The sequence below is a fragment of the Rhagoletis zephyria genome, unplaced genomic scaffold (genome assembly GCF_001687245.7).
Source record: "Rhagoletis zephyria isolate East Lansing unplaced genomic scaffold, Rhagoletis_zephyria_1.1 Rzeph_scaffold_04653, whole genome shotgun sequence".
NCBI lineage: Eukaryota > Metazoa > Arthropoda > Insecta > Diptera > Tephritidae > Rhagoletis > Rhagoletis zephyria.
In genome coordinates this window covers 1-24724 of record NW_016161736.1, presented here as the reverse complement: position 1 = coordinate 24724, position 24724 = coordinate 1, and the positions used below count along the sequence as shown (strand labels likewise).

The window sequence follows — 24724 nt, the reverse complement described above, 5'->3', positions numbered from 1 at the left end:
CGTTGATTCCGTTGTCGTTGTCGCTGTCGTTGTCGTCGTAGCCGTAGTCGTCGTGAAACTTGCAATAATGGCGGCGGCAATGGCGAATTTCCTGTGCAGTATCAGTGAAGTACGCTTAGCTTTTAGTTGCGACTTTAGCTAAATATGTAGTAGGTATGTCGGCTGACTGGATGTGTGATTGCGACTAGTATGTATGCCCCGTGGAGTAATAACTCTCTGATGACGTTAGACAGGTTTTACTTTTAATTTTTTTTTTTTTTTTTCACTATCTAGTATAGCAAAAACAAATGGTTAACAGGTTGTCGGGATGCTTTGTCGCAATAACAGTCGGCTCACTTTGCTTGCTCACGTTTGTTGTAATGACTTTTTTATTGCTGTATATTTTAATGACTGCATGCAAAAGTTGTCGCGAAAAGTATTTTTAAGTTTGAATAATTTGATTTTGTACGTACGCTATTTTATGGCGTGTTCTTATTTAAAGTATTTTTTTACAACATCTACAAAGATGCACTTGGCCGAAATTCATCTGTTAAGGAAGTGGGATTGGATTTGAAAGAATGTAGAAGGCTTCCGACCCCGGTCAGGTACACGTTATCACAATTTAACCTTTTATACAATATTTGCAGCAATTTCTTCTTTTTTTTTGTGTGTGTGTTTGTACAGGTATGTAGACAATTTTATAACACTATACTAGTAAACACTGTGCACACACTGCAATTTATTGCGGCAGTATTGTGAATATCCAAAAATGATCCCAATAACGACAGGTAGTTAAATCATGAACTTGACGTCTTGTGTCCGAATTTAACATAACATTTCACTTATCCACATACTAGTTATTAAAATTTTTTAAGCTTTCAACTTTATTTACATACGAATATTTAGTTTATTTTTATTTTCACTTGACACTGATAATGTTGAGTTTGGTATTTTGTGAGGAAGTCAATAACTTTGTTTCAGCTGTCGTCGTTGCGATATGTCTATGTAAACGTGTATACAATTATTGCGGCTATGTGTATGTATGTATACATTAATTTATGTAGTCTTTTAAAAGGCAATGTTAAGCTGATAACACTTTTCTGATAATGCCGGCGTATTTTTATATTTTGCTTATCGCTTATTTACACGAATGCTTAGTGTGTTGTACATATAAAGAATTTCATACGTTATGCATTATTATTGTATAGAAACACGTACCTAGCAACAAAAATGCTAAATATTTTATTTGTAGTAATTGGTTTGTCGGCGGGTTTGTGTTGTCTTATTTTTTTTTTTTTTTTCTTTTGTTGTTTTAAGAATGTATAAAGTACCACTTTTAATCAAATGCGCACTATTTGTAGTATGATTCTTTTTCAGCCAGCAACCTTGTAATCCGCAAAATATTTTTTTACTTTTATTTCGCAGCAGTTTCGCATGAAAACACTTCACAAAACATAGATTTCCAACTTGGATCTCAAATCTTGTAATTTGGAATATTTGAATATTTTATCACTTTGTTTGCTTAAACATTGCAATACATATTTGTAAATATCGTTATTTCCTTTACTTTTATTAGTTATTGTTTGTTGATTTTCATTTGGAATTTTCCACACTGATACTGATACGTGTGTACATACATATATGTAATTCAGGGGGTAGCAACAATAGCAGAAAACAGCAACTGCGGCGGAATGGCAACGACACCGCCCGAACTCTTTTTTTTTTTATTTTTTATGTATAGCTATTTCTTGGTTTTCGTGTTTTTCGTTTCTGCTTTGATTCGTATATATGTACATATGTCTGTATGAAAACCTTGAATCGCCTCCTAGACGCGCCGTGCACAAAGACTCAAATTTACAAAAATAAAACGTAAAAAACCTAGTGTTGAAAACGTGATTCTTATGAGAAATCTGCAGTGGCAGCAAGTAGCACACGAACTTTGGTTCACAGTGGTAAGCTTTTTCTCGATATATAGGTACACGTTTCTCAAATTGTCACGTTTATGCACATATGTATGCATGTATATATGTATGTGCGTTGTATGTATTAATTTTCTTTTTGGCTATCTAGTATTTTTTGTTTTTGTACTTTGTACTTTCGTCCAGTATTGCTGAACTTTTCTCTTAATCTCTTATCCCAGCGCGATTTTCGTTTAACACAAGTAGATATATATATATGTATGCAGGTATTTCTCAATTGGAATTGCACCAGTTGCTCAGATGTATTATATATACATATATGTATATGTATAACTTTTTTTTTTAATTTACCACTGCCTGCTGTGCAATGGAATGTGAACTACACAAATTATTTTAACTTTTTATGTATATACTCAAATGGTATGTATTTTTGTAGGTATTATAAAATTTAATTGTTGCACTTGTTTGCCCTATTCGCTTATTTTAGAAGGCAAAAATCCAGAAATTAGTATTCCTTTTGATTTTGCTTCACACTTGCTAATGTGGGTATGCTGAATCGCGTGTTCACTAAACGCTCTCCCGTGTGCCAGCACAGTCTGAACTGAAATGAATTGGACGGAATTTCTAAAATTAACACGAGACTCACTGCGGTACAAAACTTTAACAACAACCCATGTCAAAAGCCCACGACGGCAACAAACAGCAATGACTACGTCTACGTTAAGCTACCCATACATAAGCATTTTATTTTCTTTAGTACCCTGTAGGGAAATCGAATGGCGGAGCACGAACAAACATACATACATATATATGTACATATTTACTTATTTGTGCCCCTACGATGTTTGAATAGGGCTGCCGTACGTCCCGGTTTTCTGGGACATGTCCCGATTGTAGACTGTTGGGCGCGGTGTCCGGGCCAACCTTGAAATGTCCCGGTTTTCCTTCAAAATTTCTGGTTTTAATGCAAAAATATAGATTTTTTTTTAATTTTATTAAATTTGCTACTCCTTTGTTAGTGTAAAATATAACATTTTTGTTTGAATTAATGATCGTGCCGATTCCCAATTAGCAGAAGCTGGTTTCATTTCATTTATGTTCTGTTAATAATGGGGGCATGCGACATACCTTGTTCTAAAACATTGGAAAAGCTGCCTATTTTTGAAAAAATAAAAAAAATAAACTGGCCAGGAGGCATAGCTGTATTTTACTTTTCTATTAACTTACATAAGTACAATTGCTTTTCTTTATTATCCTTGTGCTGTTAAATCTTGCCCTTTAAATGCCCTATTTTTAGTGTTTTTTTTCGAAAATGGCAATGAATTTGTAAGTATGTGTGTAGGAACGAAATTTCAGGTACGGCCAAATTAAAGTGCAAAAAAGCCGCTTGTTTTGTGTTCGCAAAGCTCGAGAACGGCTGAATCGATTTTTTTTTTAATTTCGTACACCTGCCGCACGCGTTCCAAGGATGGTTATATATATATAATCATACAAATCGAATTTTCCAAACTGCATATCTCTGGAAGTGTTCATGGTGGAGTTCTGGAACTTGGTTGAAGATATACGAAATCAATCGCAATCTCTTGGAGACAAATTTGAGCTATTGGAAAAGGGGGCGTGGCACCTCCCAAACATATCGAACTTTTCATACGGCATATCTCTGACAGTGTTCATAGTAAATACTGCAACTTGGGATTGCGGTGTATGAAATCAATCACCTACTCTTGGAGGAAAACTGAAGCTATTGCAAAAGGGGGCGTGGCACCTCACATACAAACCGAACCTTTCATACACAGTCATGGGCTTGGAATTGTATAGCATATAGTGAGCTCAAAAGTTGCCCGCGAAAAAATACGCGTAAAAAACTTCAGCGAAGGAAGACTCTTATTTCAACGCGAAGGACGCGTTAATCTACATATCGTCGTTTAAAGTGCAAAACCGCGTATCAACAAAATGCAAAACCGCGTATGTGAAGTTTTAGAAATTATTTTCTAGAACGTAAAAACACTCATATTTCAAAATGGTGCTTTTTTTATAAAGCAATCGCATTTCAGGACGAATGGATAAGGCTTGAGCCAAGAGTCTATGTGAGCAAATCCTATTTTTGGCAGCCAATGTCAGTTACGTGGCTTTGCAGAATGACGATACGCGGTTTTGTACTTTAAACGACGATATTTNCTATGTGAGCAAATCCTATTTTTGGCAGCCAATGTCAGTTACGTGGCTTTGCAGAATGACGATACACGGTTTTGTACTTTAAACGACGATATTTGACGCCGAAGAAAGATTCGTAAATTTATTTTCGCGGTCAACTATGTTTGCGGGTGTAACAGTATGTGAATTCGCCAAAGAGTTTTTGAGGAATGATGCTGAACTGACAGTCCTTGGCCAGGTATTAATCTATATGTAAGCGTCATTTTTCTTAATTTTTTTTACACGTCTTTTTTGCCGTTAAGACACTAGCGCGACTTTGTTCAAGTATTATTTAAAAAAAAGTCCTTTTTTGCATACTTTTTGTTTTAGCTGCCTATGTTTCTTATCTTCTTTGCGATTTATAGTGCATATTTTGCGTTTTTATAGGTTTTCAGGTCCTAAGAGTTTGTTCACTGCTCAATATTATTTGTCCTATNGGGAATGATGCTGAACTGCCAGTCCTTGGCCAGGTATTGATCTATATGTAAGCGTCATTTTTCTTAATTTTTTTTACACGTCTTTTTTTGCCGTTAAAACACTAGCGCGACTTTATTCAAGTATAGTGACGATATATTTTTGTTAGCAAATTATTTAAAAAAAAGTCCTTTTTTGCATACTTTTTGTTTTAGCTGCCTATGTTTCTTATCTTCTTTGCGATTTATAGTGCATATTTTGCGTTTTTATAGGTTTTCAGGTCCTAAGAGTTTGTTCACTGCTCAATATTATTTGTCCTATACATTTCATAAAACCTTAAAGAATTAAACACCGGGTGGAAACACCATCCTTCTGTTTATATTATAAACAACACAAAATGTATTCTTAACTATTTTTGTTTTTATGTTAGCATCATTATTACAACTTTATGCTAATGTATTTTTAATTCATTTTGAATTCTAGCAACACAACTTTTGCTGCCACAAATTAAGTTCATTGGCAACTTTAACGTCCGTTTCCCATTCTGCCCCGTGAAATATGCAATACCAGCATTTCTACAATAACCAATTTCTGAATTGCTGAATGATAGGATTGCCATTTTACTGAGAACATTGGTTTATTGGAAGTAGTAAAGATTCTCAATAATGTACAGAATATACAGAATATATACAGTTTACGTGGTCTGAGCTTTAACTGGCACTAAAAAACAAGCCCTTAATTAATATTTATCTATATAACCATGGTGAAATTATAAATAGGTTAAGTAATAAAACAGCTTTCTGGCTTAATTTTCTTGACATTCGACTGTCTTATAGAAATATATGTTTATTGTTATATATCCTTATTATTACAAAATTTTGGAAACTCTGCTAAGCTGACAGTTCTAGACCAGAAAAAATTTGGGCAATTTCGACAACGTTGATTTGACTCTTGGGGGAACGTCATTTGAGCAATCTGCCTTGGCCTTTTTGAACATGTACATGTACATGTTCGTGACAGGTGCATCTTGTATGATGGTTGGTTTTTACCTTAAAATTTTCCTGGGGGGCTATCTGTTATATACACAAAAATATATGTACACACATACATACATCCATGCATAGATTTTTTTACTAATGTGGTAGTATGTATATTTTTTACTTTACAATCACAATTTTGTACGTACTTTTGGTCATTGCATTTGTAATTCTCTTCCAGTGCGGTGGTTGTTGTTCACCGTGATGGAAAAATTTATAAAAATTATCTTTTCGTATAACCATCTAGAACAAATTAAAGAGAACAAAACTTCAAATTTATATAAATTTTAGTGTTTTACTCCTCTTCGCCTATCCAACTCAGCTGTTTGCAGTGTTGCCACTGACAAATTTTGTATCCTACCAAAAGTTCCTACCAAAATCAACCAAAACCTACCAAAATTTTATTTATGTTATTTAGTATATTGATTTAATGTCAAGTTTATTACAAATGTAGATAACATAACATTTTGAAAACTAAAACACAGCTATTGCAATAAGAACAAATTAACTACGTATAACAATTCATTTCACTGTACAGGCTTACACTAATATTTATCTCTTTACACACACATATCTATGTATATATATAATACGCGAAGGCATCTTTTATTCAGGATAAAAGATCTGCACCGTTCGCTCGATTTTCAGAAATAGGGAGTCAAACTAAAGCGCTTGGCCTGGTTTTGTTTTTAGGAAAAGAGTTGCCACCTGTTGAAATGTTAAATTCAAATTATTTGAAAATTAATGCCATCGTTCGATTTTGCAAAATGAGGTGTAAAATAAAAAGGCTTGGACTGTATAATGTTTTACTTTTTCGAAAAGAGTTGCCATGTTATTTGCATTGAGCCGAAATGGTCGATAACGATGTTAATCGATGATTAGTGTCAACCAGGCTTTGAGCAACCGGCCCTAAGAACGAAAAAATTAATCACTTAAAACTTTTACAGGAAATGCAACTCGATTTCTGTGTATGTTTGTTCCTACCGAACTGCGCTAGTTAAAATTTCTTAGAGTGAGCCTCTCTCTCCTAAGCTCCTCCTTTATGGTATTGGGACCTACTCCCAGGAAGGGCTCTGGGCCAAGGGAGATTAGCTTATCAATGCACTCAAGGACAAATGAGGATTCATAGGATAGAAGAGCCTTGAGTGCCGCCTGACTATCACTCAAAATTATAATTTTCTCATTTCTATACCCTCCACTCATGATTGTTTCCGCACATGGATAGATTGCATAGACTTCTGCTTGGAAGATGCTCGTATATTTCCCCATACGAACAGAGATTCTTTTTCTGGGCCCAAGAACTCCTGCCCCTACTCCATCTGAGGACTTCGTGCCATCTGTGTACCAGTGNGATATTTCCCCATACGAACAGAGATTCTTTTTCTGGGCCCAAGGACTCCTGCCCCTACTCCATCTGAGGACTTCGTGCCATCTGTGTACCAGTGCAGTGTGCACTGGAAATCGGGGGCGCTCCAGGTTGTTTTACTGCATAACTCTATCTTAAATCTCTTCTCAAATACTATAGTTTTTCCTATCTCATCTCAAGGGAACAGAGCAAGCGAGATCGAGGCCCCTAGCTTCTCCATATTTCTAGAGGATACGACCTTACCTTTGCCGCATCCCTCTCTAGCAAAGCTGAGCACAGTTCTTTTGGCTGCATAATCTATGGTTATGTGAAGAGGCTCGAGTTCGAGGACTACNTTAGCTTCTCCATATTTCTAGAGGATATGACCTTACCTTTGCCGCATCCCTCTCTAGCAAAGCTGAGCACAGTTCTTTTGGCTGCATAATCTATGGTTATGTAAAGAGGCTCGAGTTCGAGGACTACTTCCAGCGCCGTCGGCGGACATGTGCGCATTGCTCCAGTTATGCATACACAAGCCAGTCGTTGTAGCTTGGTGAATGATTGTCTCACCGTGGCCAGAATAGTTCTTGAAACCCAAGTCACCGCCCCATAGGTAATCATTGGCTGTACTATCATGATGTAGAGCCATCTTAGGATCCTGGGGCTACAACCCAACGATTTTCTTGCAAGACGCTTACACACCATTAACGTTTTCGTGGCATTGGAGGTGATCGCGTACACATGCTTATTCCATAGAAGTTTGGTGTCTAGGATTATTCCCAGATACTTCACTTCGCTGGCGACGCCGACCACGACCTCCTCCAGGGGTCCCTCATGCCTAACAGGGCTCTTTTCCTGGTAAATGGNCTAGCTTCTCCATATTTCTAGAGGATACGACCTTACCTTTGCCGCATCCCTCTCTAGCAAAGCTGAGCACAGTTCTTTTGGCTGCATAATCTATGGTTATGTGAAGAGGCTCGAGTTCGAGGACTACTTCCAGCGCCGTCGGCGGACATGTGCGCATTGCTCCAGTTATGCATACACAAGCCAGTCGTTGTAGCTTGGTGAATGATTGTCTCACCGTGGCCAGAATAGTTCTTGAAACCCAAGTCACCGCCCCATAGGTAATCATTGGCTGTACTATCATGATGTAGAGCCATCTTAGGATCCTGGGGCTACAACCCAACGATTTTCTTGCAAGACGCTTACACACCATTAACGTTTTCGTGGCATTGGAGGTGATCGCGTACACATGCTTATTCCATAGAAGTTTGGTGTCTAGGATTATTCCCAGATACTTCACTTCGCTGGCGACGCCGACCACGACCTCCTCCAGGGGTCCCTCATGCCTAACAGGGCTCTTTTCCTGGTAAATGGGATGATGGCGGTTTTGGCCGGATTGATGTTAAGGCCTAACTTAGCACACCATCCTTTTGTTAATCTTAATCCTCTTTGAATAATTTCGCAGAGGTTCCTCTCGAGCTTCCCCCTGGCAATGATCACTATGTCATCCGCATAGCCTTGGCAGCGGATGTCATGGTCGGAGAGAAGCTGAAGGAGTTCATCTACCACTAAGCACCACAGAAGAGGGGGTAGAACCCCTCCCTGTGGGCAGCCCTTTGTTGTTAATAGCTGTACCATGCTGTCCCCCACCTTGGTGTCAGCAATCCTACTATGCAACAGCGTATCCACCCAGTTGCAGATCACTGGCTGCACGTTTCTCTTCTCTAGTACCCTGTGCACACCAGTGTGAGACGTATTGTCGAACGCTCCTTCTATATCGAGGAAAGTGCAGAGCACTGTTTCTCCGCATTCAAAAGCCCCCTGAATTTCGGTTGTCAGTTGATACAGGGCTGTGTCCGTGGACCTTCCAGCTCTGTATGCATGCTGACAAGAGTGTAGGGGTTTTACCTTCAGAATGCTNCCTTCCAGCTCTGTATGCATGCTGACAAGAGTGTAGGGGTTTTACCTTCAGAATGCTAGATCTTATGTAATTGTCCACTATCTTCTTTATTGCCCACCTTCGGGATAAAGATTACTCGCGCCCTCGCGTCGAGGTCCGAGAGCCTTAGGTCGCACTCGCTTTTCCCGTCGAGCTCAAGCGCTCTCAGGTCTAGTCCCTCCATCAGCTCCTGCGTTGAGGGGACCTGCCCCTGTGCAAGAGCCGCTGATAGTAGCTGGGTGGTGCATAGCGGGTTAGAAGTTTGGGCTGAAGGTGCAGGCTGGCAAACCTGTGCGTCCACTACTGCTGTAGCTGTTGTAGCTGTTGACACGGGGGGGAGACTTCATCCACCTGCATATTTCCCTCGTCAGCTACCTTCTCTTCTTCCGCTGCCTTTTTTCGCCATTGTAACATAGCTGAACCTAAAGTTCAGCTTATATTCAGCCCTCCTGACGCTAATGAAGGAGTCCTCATCTATGCCCACGTTTAGCCCCACGCCAGCATAATCAATGCTGCTCGAGATGACGCGCCACGCTGGTGTGTTATGACCTTCGTTTTGCGCCCTTAGCAGCCCCATCATATAATCTGCCGATCTGTCGGCACTTCTCGGCAGGAAGATATTCATATTATGCATGGCTGGTATTTCATAACCCCGTTTGACGAATAGTGCAACTCCCTTCCAGCTCCCTAGTTTTGGTGCAAACTTTTCCAGCCATTTTGCCGTACCCTCATCCTTGCAGTCCACAAGGAGCATACCTGGACGGAAATAAACTCCGCAGAAGGTCAGCGGGCGCTTCCACCCTTTGAACACCTCGTCCATTATGGCGTCCTGCAGGGAGTCAACTCATCCGGACTCAGCGCCTCCGCGAGATAGTTTCTAGGCAGCACCTTTGCTACCGCGCGCAGACGTTGGCCCCCAGTGCCTACCCCCGGGTCCCGATTCCGGAGGGGGTGGAAACTCACGCTGCTTCTTTCAAGCCAAGTTCTGGAGGGTTAATTGTCCGCTCTTCCGCTTTGCGGCGGGCGCGCTCTCACCGGAACCACTTACTCTTTTCCTCTGGTCTCCGTGCTTCTCATCCCGACTACAATGCCCGCTCTTCCGCTTTTCACCGGGTGCGGTCTCGTCGGCGCGCCTGTCAAACTTTCTGCTCGAATCACGGGGTTGCTAACGCTCCGCTTTTCAGCGGGTGCGGTCTGACTGCCGGATACCTCTGCACCCTGTTGCACTTGCCGCCCGCTCTTCCGCTCATTTGCGGTTGCGGTCGTTTCGCCCTCGCGCCCATTGCCGCGTCTGCTCGGGAGTTTTACCTTGCTCTAGGTACCTGATATAGTGCCTCGCTTGGGAGCCTCTGAGGCCCAATCTCCTACGGTCGTCTAGGGCGCCAGGTTACCCTCGACCCTGAACTGTAAGCGGGTTCGCGCGCCTATCCATATGGCGGTCTCTGTCCCACCGCATGGACTCGCGCGATGTTGTCGAGCCGAGATTTAACGAATCCACAACTATATTTTTCAAAAAACAAAAATAATTCATGTTTATGTTGTTTTCTTCTAAAACTTTGAAAGCCGTCTTTGGCACGTACAGCTGCCATCGCCTAACAGAGCGATAGGAATAAGTCTATCACCACGAAGCGCCGCCGAGCGAACTTCGCATTTCGCTTTGATTGTGTTCAATTTCACATACTTGCAGGTTTTTTAATTTTGGCAGCGCGAATTTCGCTGTGGTGAGTTCGCCGTTCGCAGGCATTGTATATCGGCATTCTCTCATGAATAATTGCCCAAAATTGTATAATATTTAATTTATCTGGCTAGTTACATTTCGTTCTTACCTCATCCATTGTGTTCATTTGCCTTTTATTTGTTCGTAGCAATTTGAATTTGCTGAAATTTATACGTTTAATTAAGTGATAAACTTCGGTTAAATATATTTCCATATAAAGCTTGACTGTTCGTTTATCACAATAATAAATTTATCATTTTATCAAGTTTATCAACTGTTCATCACTTTAAATGAAGACCCCTAGTTACTCACACACCCACCGAACACAATCTGACATGGGCCAATGACTCAATCTGGCATCTTTATTGCGTTTTTGACGTTTGCTTAGAATTGGATTGTCAAAATTGTCAGGGTTGCCGGTACTTTTATTTCAATTGTAAGAGATTTTTTTAATTGAATCGAAAAGTTTCGTTTTCTTATCTAAAATTTTAGCTGAATAGTTTAAAGTGTTGCATATCTGCTAAGTATTGTTTATAAAGTCAATATGTGCTCTATTGTCTGAAGAATAAGTACACGTATGTATTTGTAGGGAACTAATGTTGTTTATTTCTGAATTTGTTGTTTAGAATAGGATGGTTTATATTCTTGTATGTACATTAGACTGCATCACTCCCCATACAAAAACAAAAATAAAATCGGTACTGAGTTTCCATTGGAATTATAAACTCTATTATATTTTAAAACGTCCACTAAACTATTTCAAAAAAATATTAAGATTTACGTTTGCTGGACCGATTTGAAAATATCTCCAAAAAGAAAATTTTTCCTGAATGAAAATAGTTTCTTAAATATTTAAAAAAAACCCCAAATAAAAAGTCTCATAAGTCTAAAAAAACAGCATCATAAATCTCATTATTACGATTCAGTTGAAAAGGTTTTTAAAGATTTTTTTAAGCTTAATCTGTTTTGTCAACTGAGGGGATTTTTTTCAAAACCTTTTCGAAGAAACTATTTTTGTATTCATAAAAAACTCCATTTTTGGAGGTATTTGCAAATCGGTCCTGCTCACGTAAATTTTAATATTTTTCCAAAATGTTTTGGTGGACGTCTTAAAATATAATCAATTTTGTAGTCCCAGCAGAAAAGCCGCAATTTTTTTGGTGATGCAGTCTAATGTACATAGATACTACACAGCAAATCAATAAATAACCATTATGACGAATACGAATAATTAAGCATTTGTATCATGATATTTACTTTCTTTTGTAATGACGGGTAACCCACATATTTCTGTAAAAAATCCCAAAAGCAACCAAATGTAATTTCCTTTGGATAACAAATGCAACACTGCGCGGTATATAGGACGCTGTGCAACAAACCAAAACAATCGCGCCGTGAGCAAATTGGGTGAAAAAATAGCATGTTTTATTTTCCCGTTATTCAGCAGTTCATTCAATAATTCAATATTTCTACACATTTTATAATATTTGCAGAAAACAGTAAACAACCTCTGCCGTGCTTGTGATTATAGGAATCTTTGTGTAAATTTCATTAAAAACATTTCCTTTTATCACTAGTTGTGGTTAAGTGATAAGCTTTGTTTTGGAAACGCTTTCAATAGTCGCCCGACTATTGGAATTTATAGGGAATTTACATGATTTCAACTTTCACAGGCGATTAGTTGAACCAAATTCCCTATTATCAAGTTTTATTTAATCTTGTGTGCCACTGTGTCCTGAGTGTCTTGTTGTCAAGCATATTAAACCAGAAATGCGTCGCTAGTTCTGAGAACTTCGTTTATACAGCGTTTATTATATGTAACTTTCAGAGAAGCCCCCCGACTATTGGACTTTATCAAGTTTTACTTAAGCTTGTGTGCTATTGTATCCTGAGTGTCCTGTTGCCAATCATATAAAACCAGAAATGCGTCAGTTCTGAGAACTTTATGCAGCGTTTAATATAACTTTGAGAGAACCGTACGCTGGAGCGGTAAGTTTGTGAAAATTTAATGTTTCATTTTAATCAAAATGTACATGTCAAAATTAAGAAACAATCCCTTACTACCCGTTAAGGATTTTGGTTTTTGAGTTGTGCGGGGTGGGGTTTAGTACCGCTCACAACTATTTCGGGCTATTCCGTCCATTACTGCAGAGGGCCATCGATATGTATATAGTTTATGTATGCAGAATTACTTATTCATACATACAACAAAAAATACACAAGTAAATTTATAAACAGTAGGATTTATATTTATATCTATGGAGTAGGAATTTATGTATGTATGTAGTTCCAATGTTAAAACATATAATACGTTCCAACAGAGTATCATATCACACTATTAAAAACTTATCTAGAAACTTGCTAAAGCTTCATCACTAGAAGATTCAAATATGTTACAAATCCCTTGCATGTGCAATAGATGGCTGGCACTCACTGATAACGGCGTGTAGGCAATCCTTTGCTGTTGTTGTAGCGGCTAATATCAATCCCTTGGGACCGTTTGTTCTAATATAAAAGTTTAAATGCATATATTTATTTGTTATACGCGCTGTGTGCTTAGATAATTAAGTTGGTACCATTTTGCCTAAATAATTCGCTTCATCCCACTAGCTCCCAACATTAGTTTCATTGGTTAACTTGTACCTATGTTGCTCACAATGTTTCTTTGTCTTTGCCCCAATTGCTACCTGCTAGCGGTAGGTACTGTACTTTGATTTTTAACGTAGTCGCCCTCTATTGCCTTCTCGACTGAATCCATGGTGGAATTGTGTTATCTCAACTGAACCTCACAGAATAAGAAAAGGTTGTGTGAAACATTCACATCTACAAAGAAGAAAATAGCAGTTCTTCTCATACATAAAATTCTAGAAGTATACCGTTACTTTCCAGCTTATTTATACTTTTTGCATATGCACACACTTCCCTTTTTTGAGTCCAGGTTAACAAATTGGCCTTGCAAGTTGCATTGTGCGTTTAATTCTGAATAGTGCTCAAAAGTGCAAAGAGAAGCTGTTTAATTAGTTTTGTTATTTCTGAACGAGATAAATAAGGTAAGTTTTTCACGTGAAAAATAATTTTAGAATCTTATTAAATTCAAGCATTTATATGTACGTACATATGTACGTACGGTGATCTTGAAGAGCGATAAAGTTTTTTCCACGTGGCCAAACAAAAAAATTCTTTGAACCATTTTTATAAGCATCACATCAAGCTGCTCTTCTGAACGATTTTTCTAAACATGTGATTTTTCATTAAAAACCAATTATTATTTTTGTTTTCAAGTTTTGACCATCTATTTGTGCTTATTATTTTTAACATATTTTTTTAGGATAATATAATGCATGCTACAACAAAAATTATGTAATTCAAAGCTTTAAACTTTGTATAAGATTTATAATAATTCGACAGAGTTCGAAAAATGGACATCAAAATTTCAAACGTTTTTTTTTTAATTTCTCGAAGTAATTCGGCTATGCAGTTTTGTAGACCATTTAATTTTAGTATAATATTTTGCAAGTTTGAATTAGCTCAAAAATCTCGTTGATTTTTTTTTTTTAATTTTCGCTGACTATGTTAAGCGATTTGTTCTATACAAAGTATGTTCAAAATAAATTCTCAAAAATCAACGAAATTTTTGAGTTAATTCAAACTTGCAAAATATTTTACTAAAATTAAATGGGCTACAAAACTGCATAGCCGAATTATTTCAAGAAATTCCCAAAAAAAAGGTTTGCAATTTTGATGCCCATTTTTCGAGATTCATCGAATTATTATAAATCTTATACGAAGTTTGAAGCTTTGAGTTATAGCGTTTTCGTTGTAGCAGGCACTATATTTTCCTAAAAAAAAAAAATGTTAAAGATAATAAGTACAAATAGATGGTCAAAACTTGCAAAAAAATGTTATCTAATTATCGGGTCACCAGAGTATACATATGTATCCACATACAGTATTAGAGATATCAATCGATTCGAATAGAAATAAAAATAATCGATGCAGGGAAAAATCCTCTAAAAATAAATTAATCTCCCGAGATCGATTCACATGTATGTATATTGTCAAAAAACGTTAGTTGAGCTTGACGACAACGATTGATGGACAAACCTACCCAGGCGGGGCTTAGTAGTGCCGCTACATGAGATACTTCGCCGGCCTAAACGGGGTTAGATAGCCGAAACAACAGCCCTCGGTCGGGTAAATCCGGAGTCATTCCGGTACGTAAAATCGGCTGTAATGGCAATGGCGGGAAGGAGGTCAGACTATCGCTGGGAATTCACGCCGATGATACACCGATTCCGACGATGAATAACCCTACATTCCCACGACAGGCGGTTTTACGTACCGGAATGACTCGGGTTTTAACCGACCAAGGGCTGTTGTTTCGGCGATCTAACCCCGTTTAGGTCGGCGAAGTATCTCAGAAGTTGTTCGTCCATAGGGTTACATTCGCTACGTTTTCTTCTGCTCAGGGCTGGCATCGAGTCATACCCAGGGCCAGAAACCTACACCTGCTGTGTACGTCAGTGGCGACTACACAACAACTCCACCTTNATTCGCTACGTTTTCTTCTGCTCAGGGCTGGCATCGAGTCATACCCAGGGCCAGAAACCTACACCTGCTGTGTACGTCAGTGGCGACTACACAACAACTCCACCTTAGTCAAGTGCAATGCTTGCGAGGGGTGGAGTCACCTCAGAATCTGCTCAGAATTACGGACACATCGGCAGTGGACCACGTCGTTTGTGGTCCCCTGCTGCTCAAACAGAGCAGCCTCCACGGCTACCCCAGTCCACCTGAGCAGCCCCACACAAACACCACAGCACAACACAATTGACCACACCACAACTACGACAGACCACGCCACAACTACGACAGACCACAGAACACACACAACCGCACCACCACCCACGCGCCGCCGCCAACAACTCTTGGTTCCTCCTACAATCTGACCAGGATATTCCGGAATGTGACATCAGTCAAGTGCAACACCTACCTTGGCTGACGCCACTGTAGGGCATGTTCAGGTCTGCGCACCACGCGAGATTGGACGAGGAACTTCGAGAGCCCGTGTTGCGCTGCTCGGTCGCAAGCCTTAACTGCGACGCCACCCACCACCACCACGGCGGCAACCACCTCAGCAGCGCCACAGCCAATGGCATCACGGCCACACATATCTCTCACACCCCGCATTACCACACGTTTCCCGAACCACATGAAGCTCGTTCAATTTAACTGTAACGGGCTTCAGAGCAGGCTCGATATGCGATGATGCGCAATGAACGACGACGCACCCACGACAGTCGGGTCTACGTAACCGGAACGACCCAGATTTATATCTGGCCAAGGACTGTCACTCCAGCAACACTCCCCAAAATGTCTTTGGGGAATTTGTATGCTGCTACAACAACAACGACGCACCCACCAAGATTTTTTGGCAGCTGCTGCAGCTCGCCAGACATAACAATAGTCAGCGCTGGTCTGATAAACAGCATATCATGGCGAAGTATGCTGATTTTGGCATCAGACCATCTGCCCGTAGTCAACTCGATAGATAAACCAACCCACCTTGCTTCCGCGGAAGACTGGACCTATATCAACTTTTCTAAAGCTGATTGGAAAAGTTTCGCGGAATTTACTGAAAACACCTTCGCTGCTCTCCCCACACCAACCGACGTCCACCTTGGTGAGTTCCGCAGGGCTGTCACCGCTGCAGCAGCTCGCTTTGTAACGGCAGGATGCATTGCGGGCCCACGTCCAAATTTCCCGGCCGAAGTGGTTGTTCCAGCCGATGAGCTGATCCCGGGGATCCCCGTATCAGGGATCTCAACGCGGAGGTTCGGCAGCTGGTGAACGTACATAAGCGGAAGAAGTGGGAAGAGTATCTGAAGCCCTGTAGCTTCACCTCTGGTCTGAGTAATCTTTGGTCAACCGTGAGGTCACTGTCCAATCCGACGAAACACGACGACAGAGTAGAAATTTCTTTCGGCGACCATGCTTCGTCGGACCCGGAGCGATGCGCGAGCTATTTTAGCCGGCAGTTCATACTGCATTCTCCGGTGGACAAAGCCAAGCGTCGAGTGACCAGAAGGCTGCACAAACGGCCAACAAATTGTGCCCCCCTTGCTTTCACTTGCTGTAAAGCTCAGGTTGCCATCGGGAAGGCGAAAGCCTCCAAAGCCATGGGTCCCGACGGAATGTGCATGCTGATGCTGAAAAATCTGGGTCCTGCGGGAGTAGCGTACCTAAAGGAGGTCCTCAATTTGTAAATAGCCACTCTCATCATCCCAGACATCTGGAAGGTGGGAGAACCACAACAGCCCTACTTCGCTCTGGCTACTGCAGCAGTTTAAACTCATACCTGAGCAGACTAAAAGCGGATGTGCCAAATGAGTGTCCGGCATGCGGAGAGACCCCTCATGACTCGAAACATCTCTTCGCATACCCGGAAAGCCCGACAACCCTAACGGATTTGTCCCTGTGGACCGACCCAGTGGAGGCTGCACGCTTCTTAGGGCTGCCGTTAGTGGAAGTTGACGACAACGACTGAGATATCAACCGATCTGGGCGAGGTTGTTGTAGCCGCTACAACAACAACAACAACAACAACTTTGATTGAAAAGACTGTAACGAGCCAGACTAAATGTTTATTTAGCAAAAATGTTCAACACGATACCCTCCTTAAAAAAAAAAAAAATCATTGTTACTTCGCTGCAAAATCAAATTTGTTTCAACTTTTGAATAGCAAGAAAGTGCTTTTATTTTTTTTTTTTTTCTTTAGGTGAGATTATTGTTCTAAGCAGTCTTACCATCAAAATATAAACAAGTAGAACAGTTCTTTTAGATCTTCGGTTTACGTGTAAATAAACTTCTTGATAGCCCCTAAACTACTAATCCGGTTACAAAATGTTGCTACATGCACAGATTATGAAAAATTAGATAGGATTTACTTATTAAAAATTTAAGATTGGCCAACTATATCCAAAGAAAATTGCAATTAAGTGAGTGCCTTTCTTTCAGATCTCAAAAACCCGAAACTTGGCTATATACCAAAAACGGTTCTACTTTCTTATATTCCAATTTCGTAATCCTATGCGAAGGGAAATTTTATGCTAGACTGGAAGGCGAATTTATATATGGTGGTGTTACTAGATCAGCTGATTTTGTGTATGTGTTTCGCCTCACGGCTTCTTATGTCAAATTGAAAAATTTTGTTTGAATTTCCACACACACTCTTACAGATTTTGACGGTTTATGCCGCCAAAGCAAAAACAAAATACATGTAAGTTTTTGTTTTTGTACTCCTGCTATCACCTTATATAAATTCGCCTAGTCAGTCTAGATAAAAAAAAAATTACAGCCAATTTCACGAAGGCAATTTAAGTGAAAAATTATTTTAATTTTCTGATTTTTTTATGGAAATTGACAGAAAACAAGAAATCATTTTCCATTTAATTTGCTGTTAAAATTGCCATTGAAATCACATTGTATATATCTTTATTTTACTTAAATTTTAGAAAACCTTGGAATTGCTACCGAAAACATCTTTAAACGAAAATTTCTAATTTTGCGAATTGAATTAAACCTCTGAGAAGGTGAGTACTTAACATATCAAATATTTTCCTTTCATTGTGTAAAAAATATGCCATGCCAGCAAAGGTGCATTGTAACTAATGGTGATTTCGTTTCTTCCAAAAAATATTGCCCTTCTCCGGTAAAAAATGTTTTTGATGTTACACTCAACCCTGTCAAAGGGCATGCTTTTGCCTTCTTGACGTTGTTTACCTCACACATTTTATTGTTTTAAACTAGGGCTTCGAAGCGGAGCGGAGTAAAGGATTTTAGCTGGAGCGGAGCTGGAGTAAAGAGCTAAAAAAATAGTTTGTTCCTTAGCGCCTAAAAAAAATTCTATATTTTGTTTTTGTTATTTTCTAGCGTCGTAACAATTTCTTTGAAAGATTTTTCTTTTTCCGCAAAAATTTTCGAATACAACGACCTCAAGCTCAATAAAAATTAAAAAAAAATCAATTAATAAATATACTTAAATTATTATTTTTGGGTGCAGAAGTGTATACATATGTATACATACATAGCTGCATTTCTGCATCAAAAAGAAAATTTTCAAAAAATGTGGCCTACGTTTTTTAGCGGTTAGGGCTCGATATGTAAATAAATAAATTAAAAAGTGATTTTGGGTGCGGGAGTGGAGCAAGAGCGGAGCTCGGAGCAAAATAAAATACCGGAGCGGAGCTGGAGCGGGGCGATGAAAAAACCCTTTGCTCCGAAGCCATGTTTTAAACAAGCAACTAATTTTCAGGCCAGCCATCTCCCCTGGAAAAGCTTCAAAGGGCAAAGAATGTGCCTTTTTTACCTTAAAAGAGTGTAACATTTTAAGAAACGAACACTAAATCCCTTTGCCTTAAATTTAGAATCGAACACGAAAAGAGAAAGGGGCAATCAAAAGCCGACATTTTTTGGTAGAAACGAAATCACCATAAGTCGAGGACTATCCGTGTATTCGGATATCTGGTTATCCATTCAGCCTTTCATGTGTATGGATAAAAACTGGAAATCTGTTCCGGATGTTCTAAACAGTATTTGAACGGATTCGTAAAATTGTTTTCAAAATTACAGAAGCTGCAAAATAAACAAAACAAACTATTCTTGATTTTTAGATTCGGAAAATCGAATAAAACTACACTATCTATAAAAATTTTTATTAAGAAATACGAGTATCCGGATTATCCGGATAGTCAAAAAATCCTGATAAAATTGTCAGCCTTCATAATAGTGTTAATTTTAACATTTATAGGACTCAGTTTGTTGCATTTAGGAAATTTAAAAAAAAATTATGTTTGCTTTTTTAACATAAAATAAATCCTTTCGCTAACGTCGAGGGAATTTAGCCGCTAAGTGTAGAAAGTCGCCTCAACAGTAAGCTGGCAACGTTTAAAAATTTGATTTATTTGGTTTAACATTAACGATATAATTTTGTTTTGTTAACTTTTCTACATATGTACATACATACATATCGTTACCCTAATTCACAAAGGCGCTAACCAGCAAATTTTCTATTTTACAGAAGAAGCAAAAAACAGTATAACAAATAAACGAAACACTGCAGATATGCCTTTTACAGTCTAAGAGCTAGCAACATTTTCGATAGAGAATTTAAGTTCAGCTGGTGTTTTCATATGAGATCTCTCTCACTCCCTCGGTTAGCGTGGGGCCATCTGGCAGGCGGTAAAGGTTGCGCTGACTAGTGCGCACTGTTTCTTTACAGTTAAAAATACAATTTTTTTAATTCATTTTAGTAAGGGCCATTTCCTTCTCATTGGCTTTAACTAGCTTAAAAAGCATAGATTTATTATTGCCAGACATGTCCATTGTCGCTAACATTGTGCCAGACATAATTTTTTATTTTTATTTTTTATCATTTTAGTAAAGCTCAAAATTTAATATGATGTTGTTTAAGTACTAATGACTATAACTATAACTACTTATCTAACGTTATAATATAAAACTAATTATGGGAATATTAAAAATCTATATATTAATATGCTAACGAAATCCCATACAAATCTATTCCTCCCTATTGCTCTTATGTTTCTCAGCCGATTTGAATGATTGCTCTTTTGTTCGAAATATACCTGCGAAAAATGGACCCGATAGGTGGCTGGAAAGGACTCGCTTATATATACACGAGATTTGGAAGTTTTTATCCAGATGTTAATCGACATGTTTGTGGTATCGGTGGAGGGGTCATGCAGAGTGTATCCAGAACTGGTATTCAAGCTTCATAAACGATTACCCGGATTCTTAAAAATTAGGCTAAAGTGTTGCCAAACAAAAAAGGTTTTTTTTTTGCTTTTACCGGTTTAAGGGGGTATTTGGGTACACCCGACATTTTTCCCGACATATTCAGTGTTATTCCAACGATACCGGAACACTAGTTGGAAAGATAAAGAGCTAAATTGGTTTTGGTTCGTGTCTGCACTGCGAGATGCTATGTGATGTATGTACGTCTGTACGTACCTTCATTTACCTTAATTAAGTACAAAAGTATGAGGAGTTTTTTCGCCTTTCATTTGCTACATTTCGTATAAGATATACATACGTGATTAACTGCAACCGCTTTTTTTAAGCTGAAAAACGGTACATTGCAAATATTTCGAAAACTTATTTATGGAAAATTACTCGATTTTCGTAATCAGCAAGAGACTCTGCATAGGAATTGGATAGTAGCATCCGGTGCGCATTTTTGTTGTAAGCCAGTATTTTTTATGACAGTTATAAATATCAAAATGTTTGTGTTTTTCTCTTGATTTTGTTGCTTCTTTCCGACAATATATAAGTTGATGTTTTTTGAAAGGTGTTAAATTCCTATTTACCTTAACGTATGTATTTTAAATAAAAAATATAATTTTTGATATTCCAATAATTGGTATTTTTGTTTTGTGTAATAATTGTAGTTATAGTTTAAAGTTTTCATACTAAAATCCTATGAAAATTCACTATTTCGCTACTATCTCTCTACCTACCAGCGTAAAAGCTTAAACAGACGGCAGCGTTGATTCAGCTTAACTCGGACTTAGTCCAGATCAACTGCAGTTAATTCCCGAGTTGATCCGGATCAACGCTGTCGTCTGTTTGTACTTTAATTCTTTTAGGCTTTAAATCGCTCCGGCTCTTGCTTTAGCAACCGAATTATTATCTGGAAAATTAATTTTAGATTCATTAGTTCTTAAAACACATCATATTAAATTTTGAGCTTCACTAAAATTATTAGAATTTTTTTTATTATGACGTCTGGCACAATCTTAGCAACCTTTAACATGTCCGGCAATGATAAATCTATGTTTCTGAAAGCTAATTAAAGCCAATGAAAAGAAAATTACACATACTAGAATTAACTAAAAATTTAGCATTCTTGACTGTAAAGATACGGTGCGCACTAGTCAACGCAACCTTTACCTCCTACCAGATGGCCCCCACGCTAACCGAGCGAGTGAGAGAGATGTCATATCAAAAAACCAGCTNTATTATTGACTGTGAAGATAAGATGCGCACCAGTCAACGCAACCTTTACCTCCTACCAGATGGCCCCACGCTAACCGAGCGAGTGAGAGAGATGTCATATCAAAAAACCAGCTGACTTAAAATTCTGGTTTCCAAGACGCTGCTAGCTCCCGTACTACTAAAAAGTGTCATAAGTCCCTTGTTTTTGATACCCACATTTCAAAATTTTCGGAGGTGTATTTTAATATGCCCTACTAAAATGTGTGAAAAACGTAGTTTCAAAAAAAGAGTTGGATAGGGCCTATGTGAATTAAGGTGACGATATGTAGCTATGAAATGAAAGATTACCATCTCTGCATATAAAGAGATAACTCAGTGAATATGCTAATTATAAACGGTGTTTTTCTTTTTTATTTTCAATCTTATTTCTACAGCAATGGCAGCACGCGGTCGCGGATTTCTTTTATCCCTCAAAACAGAGAAAGATTCCACTGATGGAGATTCATCTCTAAAGGATAGTGGCTTAGGCAGTAAAAGTTTGAATTCCGGTGGAGAGTATCGTCGTGTCGGTCGTGGCAGGCTGCTAGATGATTTGGCTTCATCATGCACCAATATGACACTTGAGGGTCGTTCGTCTGACGATACCAATCAAGGAAATATTACATCTACAACTGATTCGAATAAAGCTTCCCTGTTTGGGGGTCGCGGTCGTGCCAATGTTTTCAAAACGTTATTTACTGATGAGCCAGCAGAGCCTAAGTTGGATACTCAGCCCGTTCCCGTTTCCGTTCCCGTTCCCATTCGCGCTCCTGTTCCAATGCCTGTGCCTGAACCGGAGCCTGAGAAAGAGGTAATTCAGGCCGATATTTATAATCCAGAATTGAAACACGGCAACAAAGGTATGCCAGTACGTTTGGCATGTAATTACATACGTTTGTCATCTGATCCCGAAAAAGGTGTGTTTGTCTATGAAGTGCGATTCCATCCCCCAGTAGATTCGCTTAGTTTACGTATGAAGTACCTGAATGAACATCGTGATAAATTTGGCGGCACTAAGACATTTGATGGAGTGACTTTATATCTGCCAATTTTACTTAAAGATAAACTAACAACTTTTCTCAGCAAAAATGTCGCAGACAATTCCGATATTGAAATAAGAATCTTATTCAAACGCAAAGAAGCGCTCAAGAACTGCATACATCTATACAATGTGCTGTTCGATAGAGTTATGAAAACTTTGAATTATGTGCGTTTCGATCGAAAGCAATTCGATCCAACTGCTCCGAAGGTCATTCCACAGGCAAAATTGGAGGTATGGCCTGGCTATGTAACCGCAATTGATGAATACGAAGGCGGTTTGATGCTGTGCTGTGATGTATCCCATCGCCTTTTATGCCAAAAGACTGTTCTCGAAACATTAGTAGAAATTTATCGCTCTAATCCCAACATGTTTCAGGAAAACGCCAAAAAGTATTTATTGGGTTCACGGTACAATAACCGAACGTACAGAATCGACGATATTTGTTTTGAGAAAAACCCAAAAGCTACTTTTCAAACCAAACAAGCTGAATTATCATATATCGACTATTACAAGCAAAGTCATAATATTTTGATTAAAGATGAAACTCAGCCCCTAATAATCAGTATAAAAAAACAAAAGACTGCTGATAAGCAAGCTGCGGAAGATTTAGTTGTTTGTCTTATTCCGGAACTATGCTACCTGACAGGCTTGCGTGATGATATACGTTCGGACTATAAGCTAATGCGTGAGATTGCTACATTTACCCGAGTCTCGCCAAACCAAAGATTACTCGCTTTGGAGAAGTTTTTCAAGAACGTAAACAGTTGTCCAGAAGCTCAAAAAATACTTGAGTGTTGGGGTTTAAACTTGAAGAATGCACATGAGTATTTAAATGGACGGCAATTTGAGGAAGAAAAAATCATGTTGGGTAAAAAGCAATTTGGGGCTGGTGTAAATGCAGACTTTTCTAAATATGTTGGAAACAATGAGGTTTTGGAAGTTGTGCACCTTAGCAATTGGATTTTATTCCATTGCAAAACGGACTCGCGATGCGCCAAAAACTTTTACGAACATGTGGATCGCAATTCTCGTGCTTTAGGAATAAGGGTGGATAAGCCGAAAATAGTTATTTTGGATAACGATAGAGTGGACACTTACGTAAAAGCTTTGAGAACGAATATTGATGGGCAAACACAAATAGTTGTGTGCATTAGTCCGACAAATCGTGATGATCGCTACGCGGCAATTAAGAAAGTTTGCTGCGCTGAAATACCAATACCATCGCAGGTAATTAACGCGCGAACTTTACTGAATGAGGCTAAAAATCGTTCGATCGTGCAGAAGATCATGTTGCAAATGAACTGCAAACTTGGCGGATCATTGTGGGCTGTAAAAATTCCATTCAAGAATGTTATGATCTGTGGAATCGACTCTTATCATGATGCAGCACAAAAAGGCAACTCTGTCGCTGCTTTTGTAGCCTCTTTGAATCAAAATTACACTAAATGGTACAGCAAAGCTGTCATACAGGGCAAGCGAGAGGAAATTGTGAATGGCCTTTGTTCGTCATTTACTGCTGCGGTAACACGTTTCCATCGAGAGAATGGAGTTTTTCCTGATAACATAATCATTTATCGAGATGGTGTTGGCGATGGTCAATTGCCGCTTTGTTCCGGCCACGAGATACCACAATTGGAGGCGGCTTGCAAGCGCGCTTTCAAGGATTATGCTGTCAAAATAACCTTTATTGTTGTACAGAAACGTATAAATACGAGATATTTTTCTACGAATGGATCTAATGTCGACAATCCACCACCGGGCACAGTCGTAGATAATGTCATAACACGTTCAAAGATGTACGACTTTTATTTGGTATCGCAGACAGTACGTCAGGGCACCGTGACGCCAGCACATTACATAGTGCTAAGAGACGATGCCAAATATAGTCCTGATATTATACAAAGATTGACATATAAACTCTGCTTTATGTACTACAATTGGCCAGGAACTATTCGAATACCTGCATGCTGTCAATACGCGCACAAAATGGCGTATTTAATCGGCCAAAGCATACGAAGGGCAACATCGGAAGAGCTTTCCGATAGACTATTTTATCTTTAAGATTTTATTTGATAATTTTC

General features: G+C 39.0%; 1 protein-coding gene and 1 long non-coding RNA gene across 8 annotated transcripts; one reads left to right on the top strand and one right to left on the bottom strand.

Moving 5' to 3' along the window:
- The first annotated feature begins 500 nt into the window (after positions 1-500).
- On the top strand, positions 501-24718 carry AGO3 (Argonaute 3). 7 transcript variants are annotated; one of them, XM_017626499.1, is made up of 4 exons: positions 11925-11940; positions 12040-12535; positions 18061-18138; positions 21997-24718. In XM_017626499.1, the coding sequence occupies exon 4, from the start codon at positions 21999-22001 to the stop codon at positions 24702-24704; it is 2706 nt and encodes a 901-aa protein (XP_017481988.1). In that variant the 5' UTR covers positions 11925-11940; positions 12040-12535; positions 18061-18138; positions 21997-21998; the 3' UTR covers positions 24705-24718. The 7 variants fall into 7 exon arrangements, with proteins under 7 accessions (XP_017481994.1, XP_017481988.1, XP_017481991.1 ...); XM_017626502.1 differs by lacking the exon at positions 11925-11940 and having other exon boundaries at positions 11943-12087; positions 12440-12535; XM_017626501.1 differs by lacking the exon at positions 11925-11940 and having other exon boundaries at positions 11943-12087; positions 12375-12535.
- On the bottom strand, positions 5311-6037 carry LOC108371022 (uncharacterized). The gene is made up of 2 exons (XR_001848708.1): positions 5692-6037; positions 5311-5578 (listed from the first exon to the last, which is right to left on the bottom strand). It is a non-coding gene; the product is annotated as an uncharacterized LOC108371022 (long non-coding RNA).
- Positions 24719-24724: the final 6 nt, after the last annotated feature.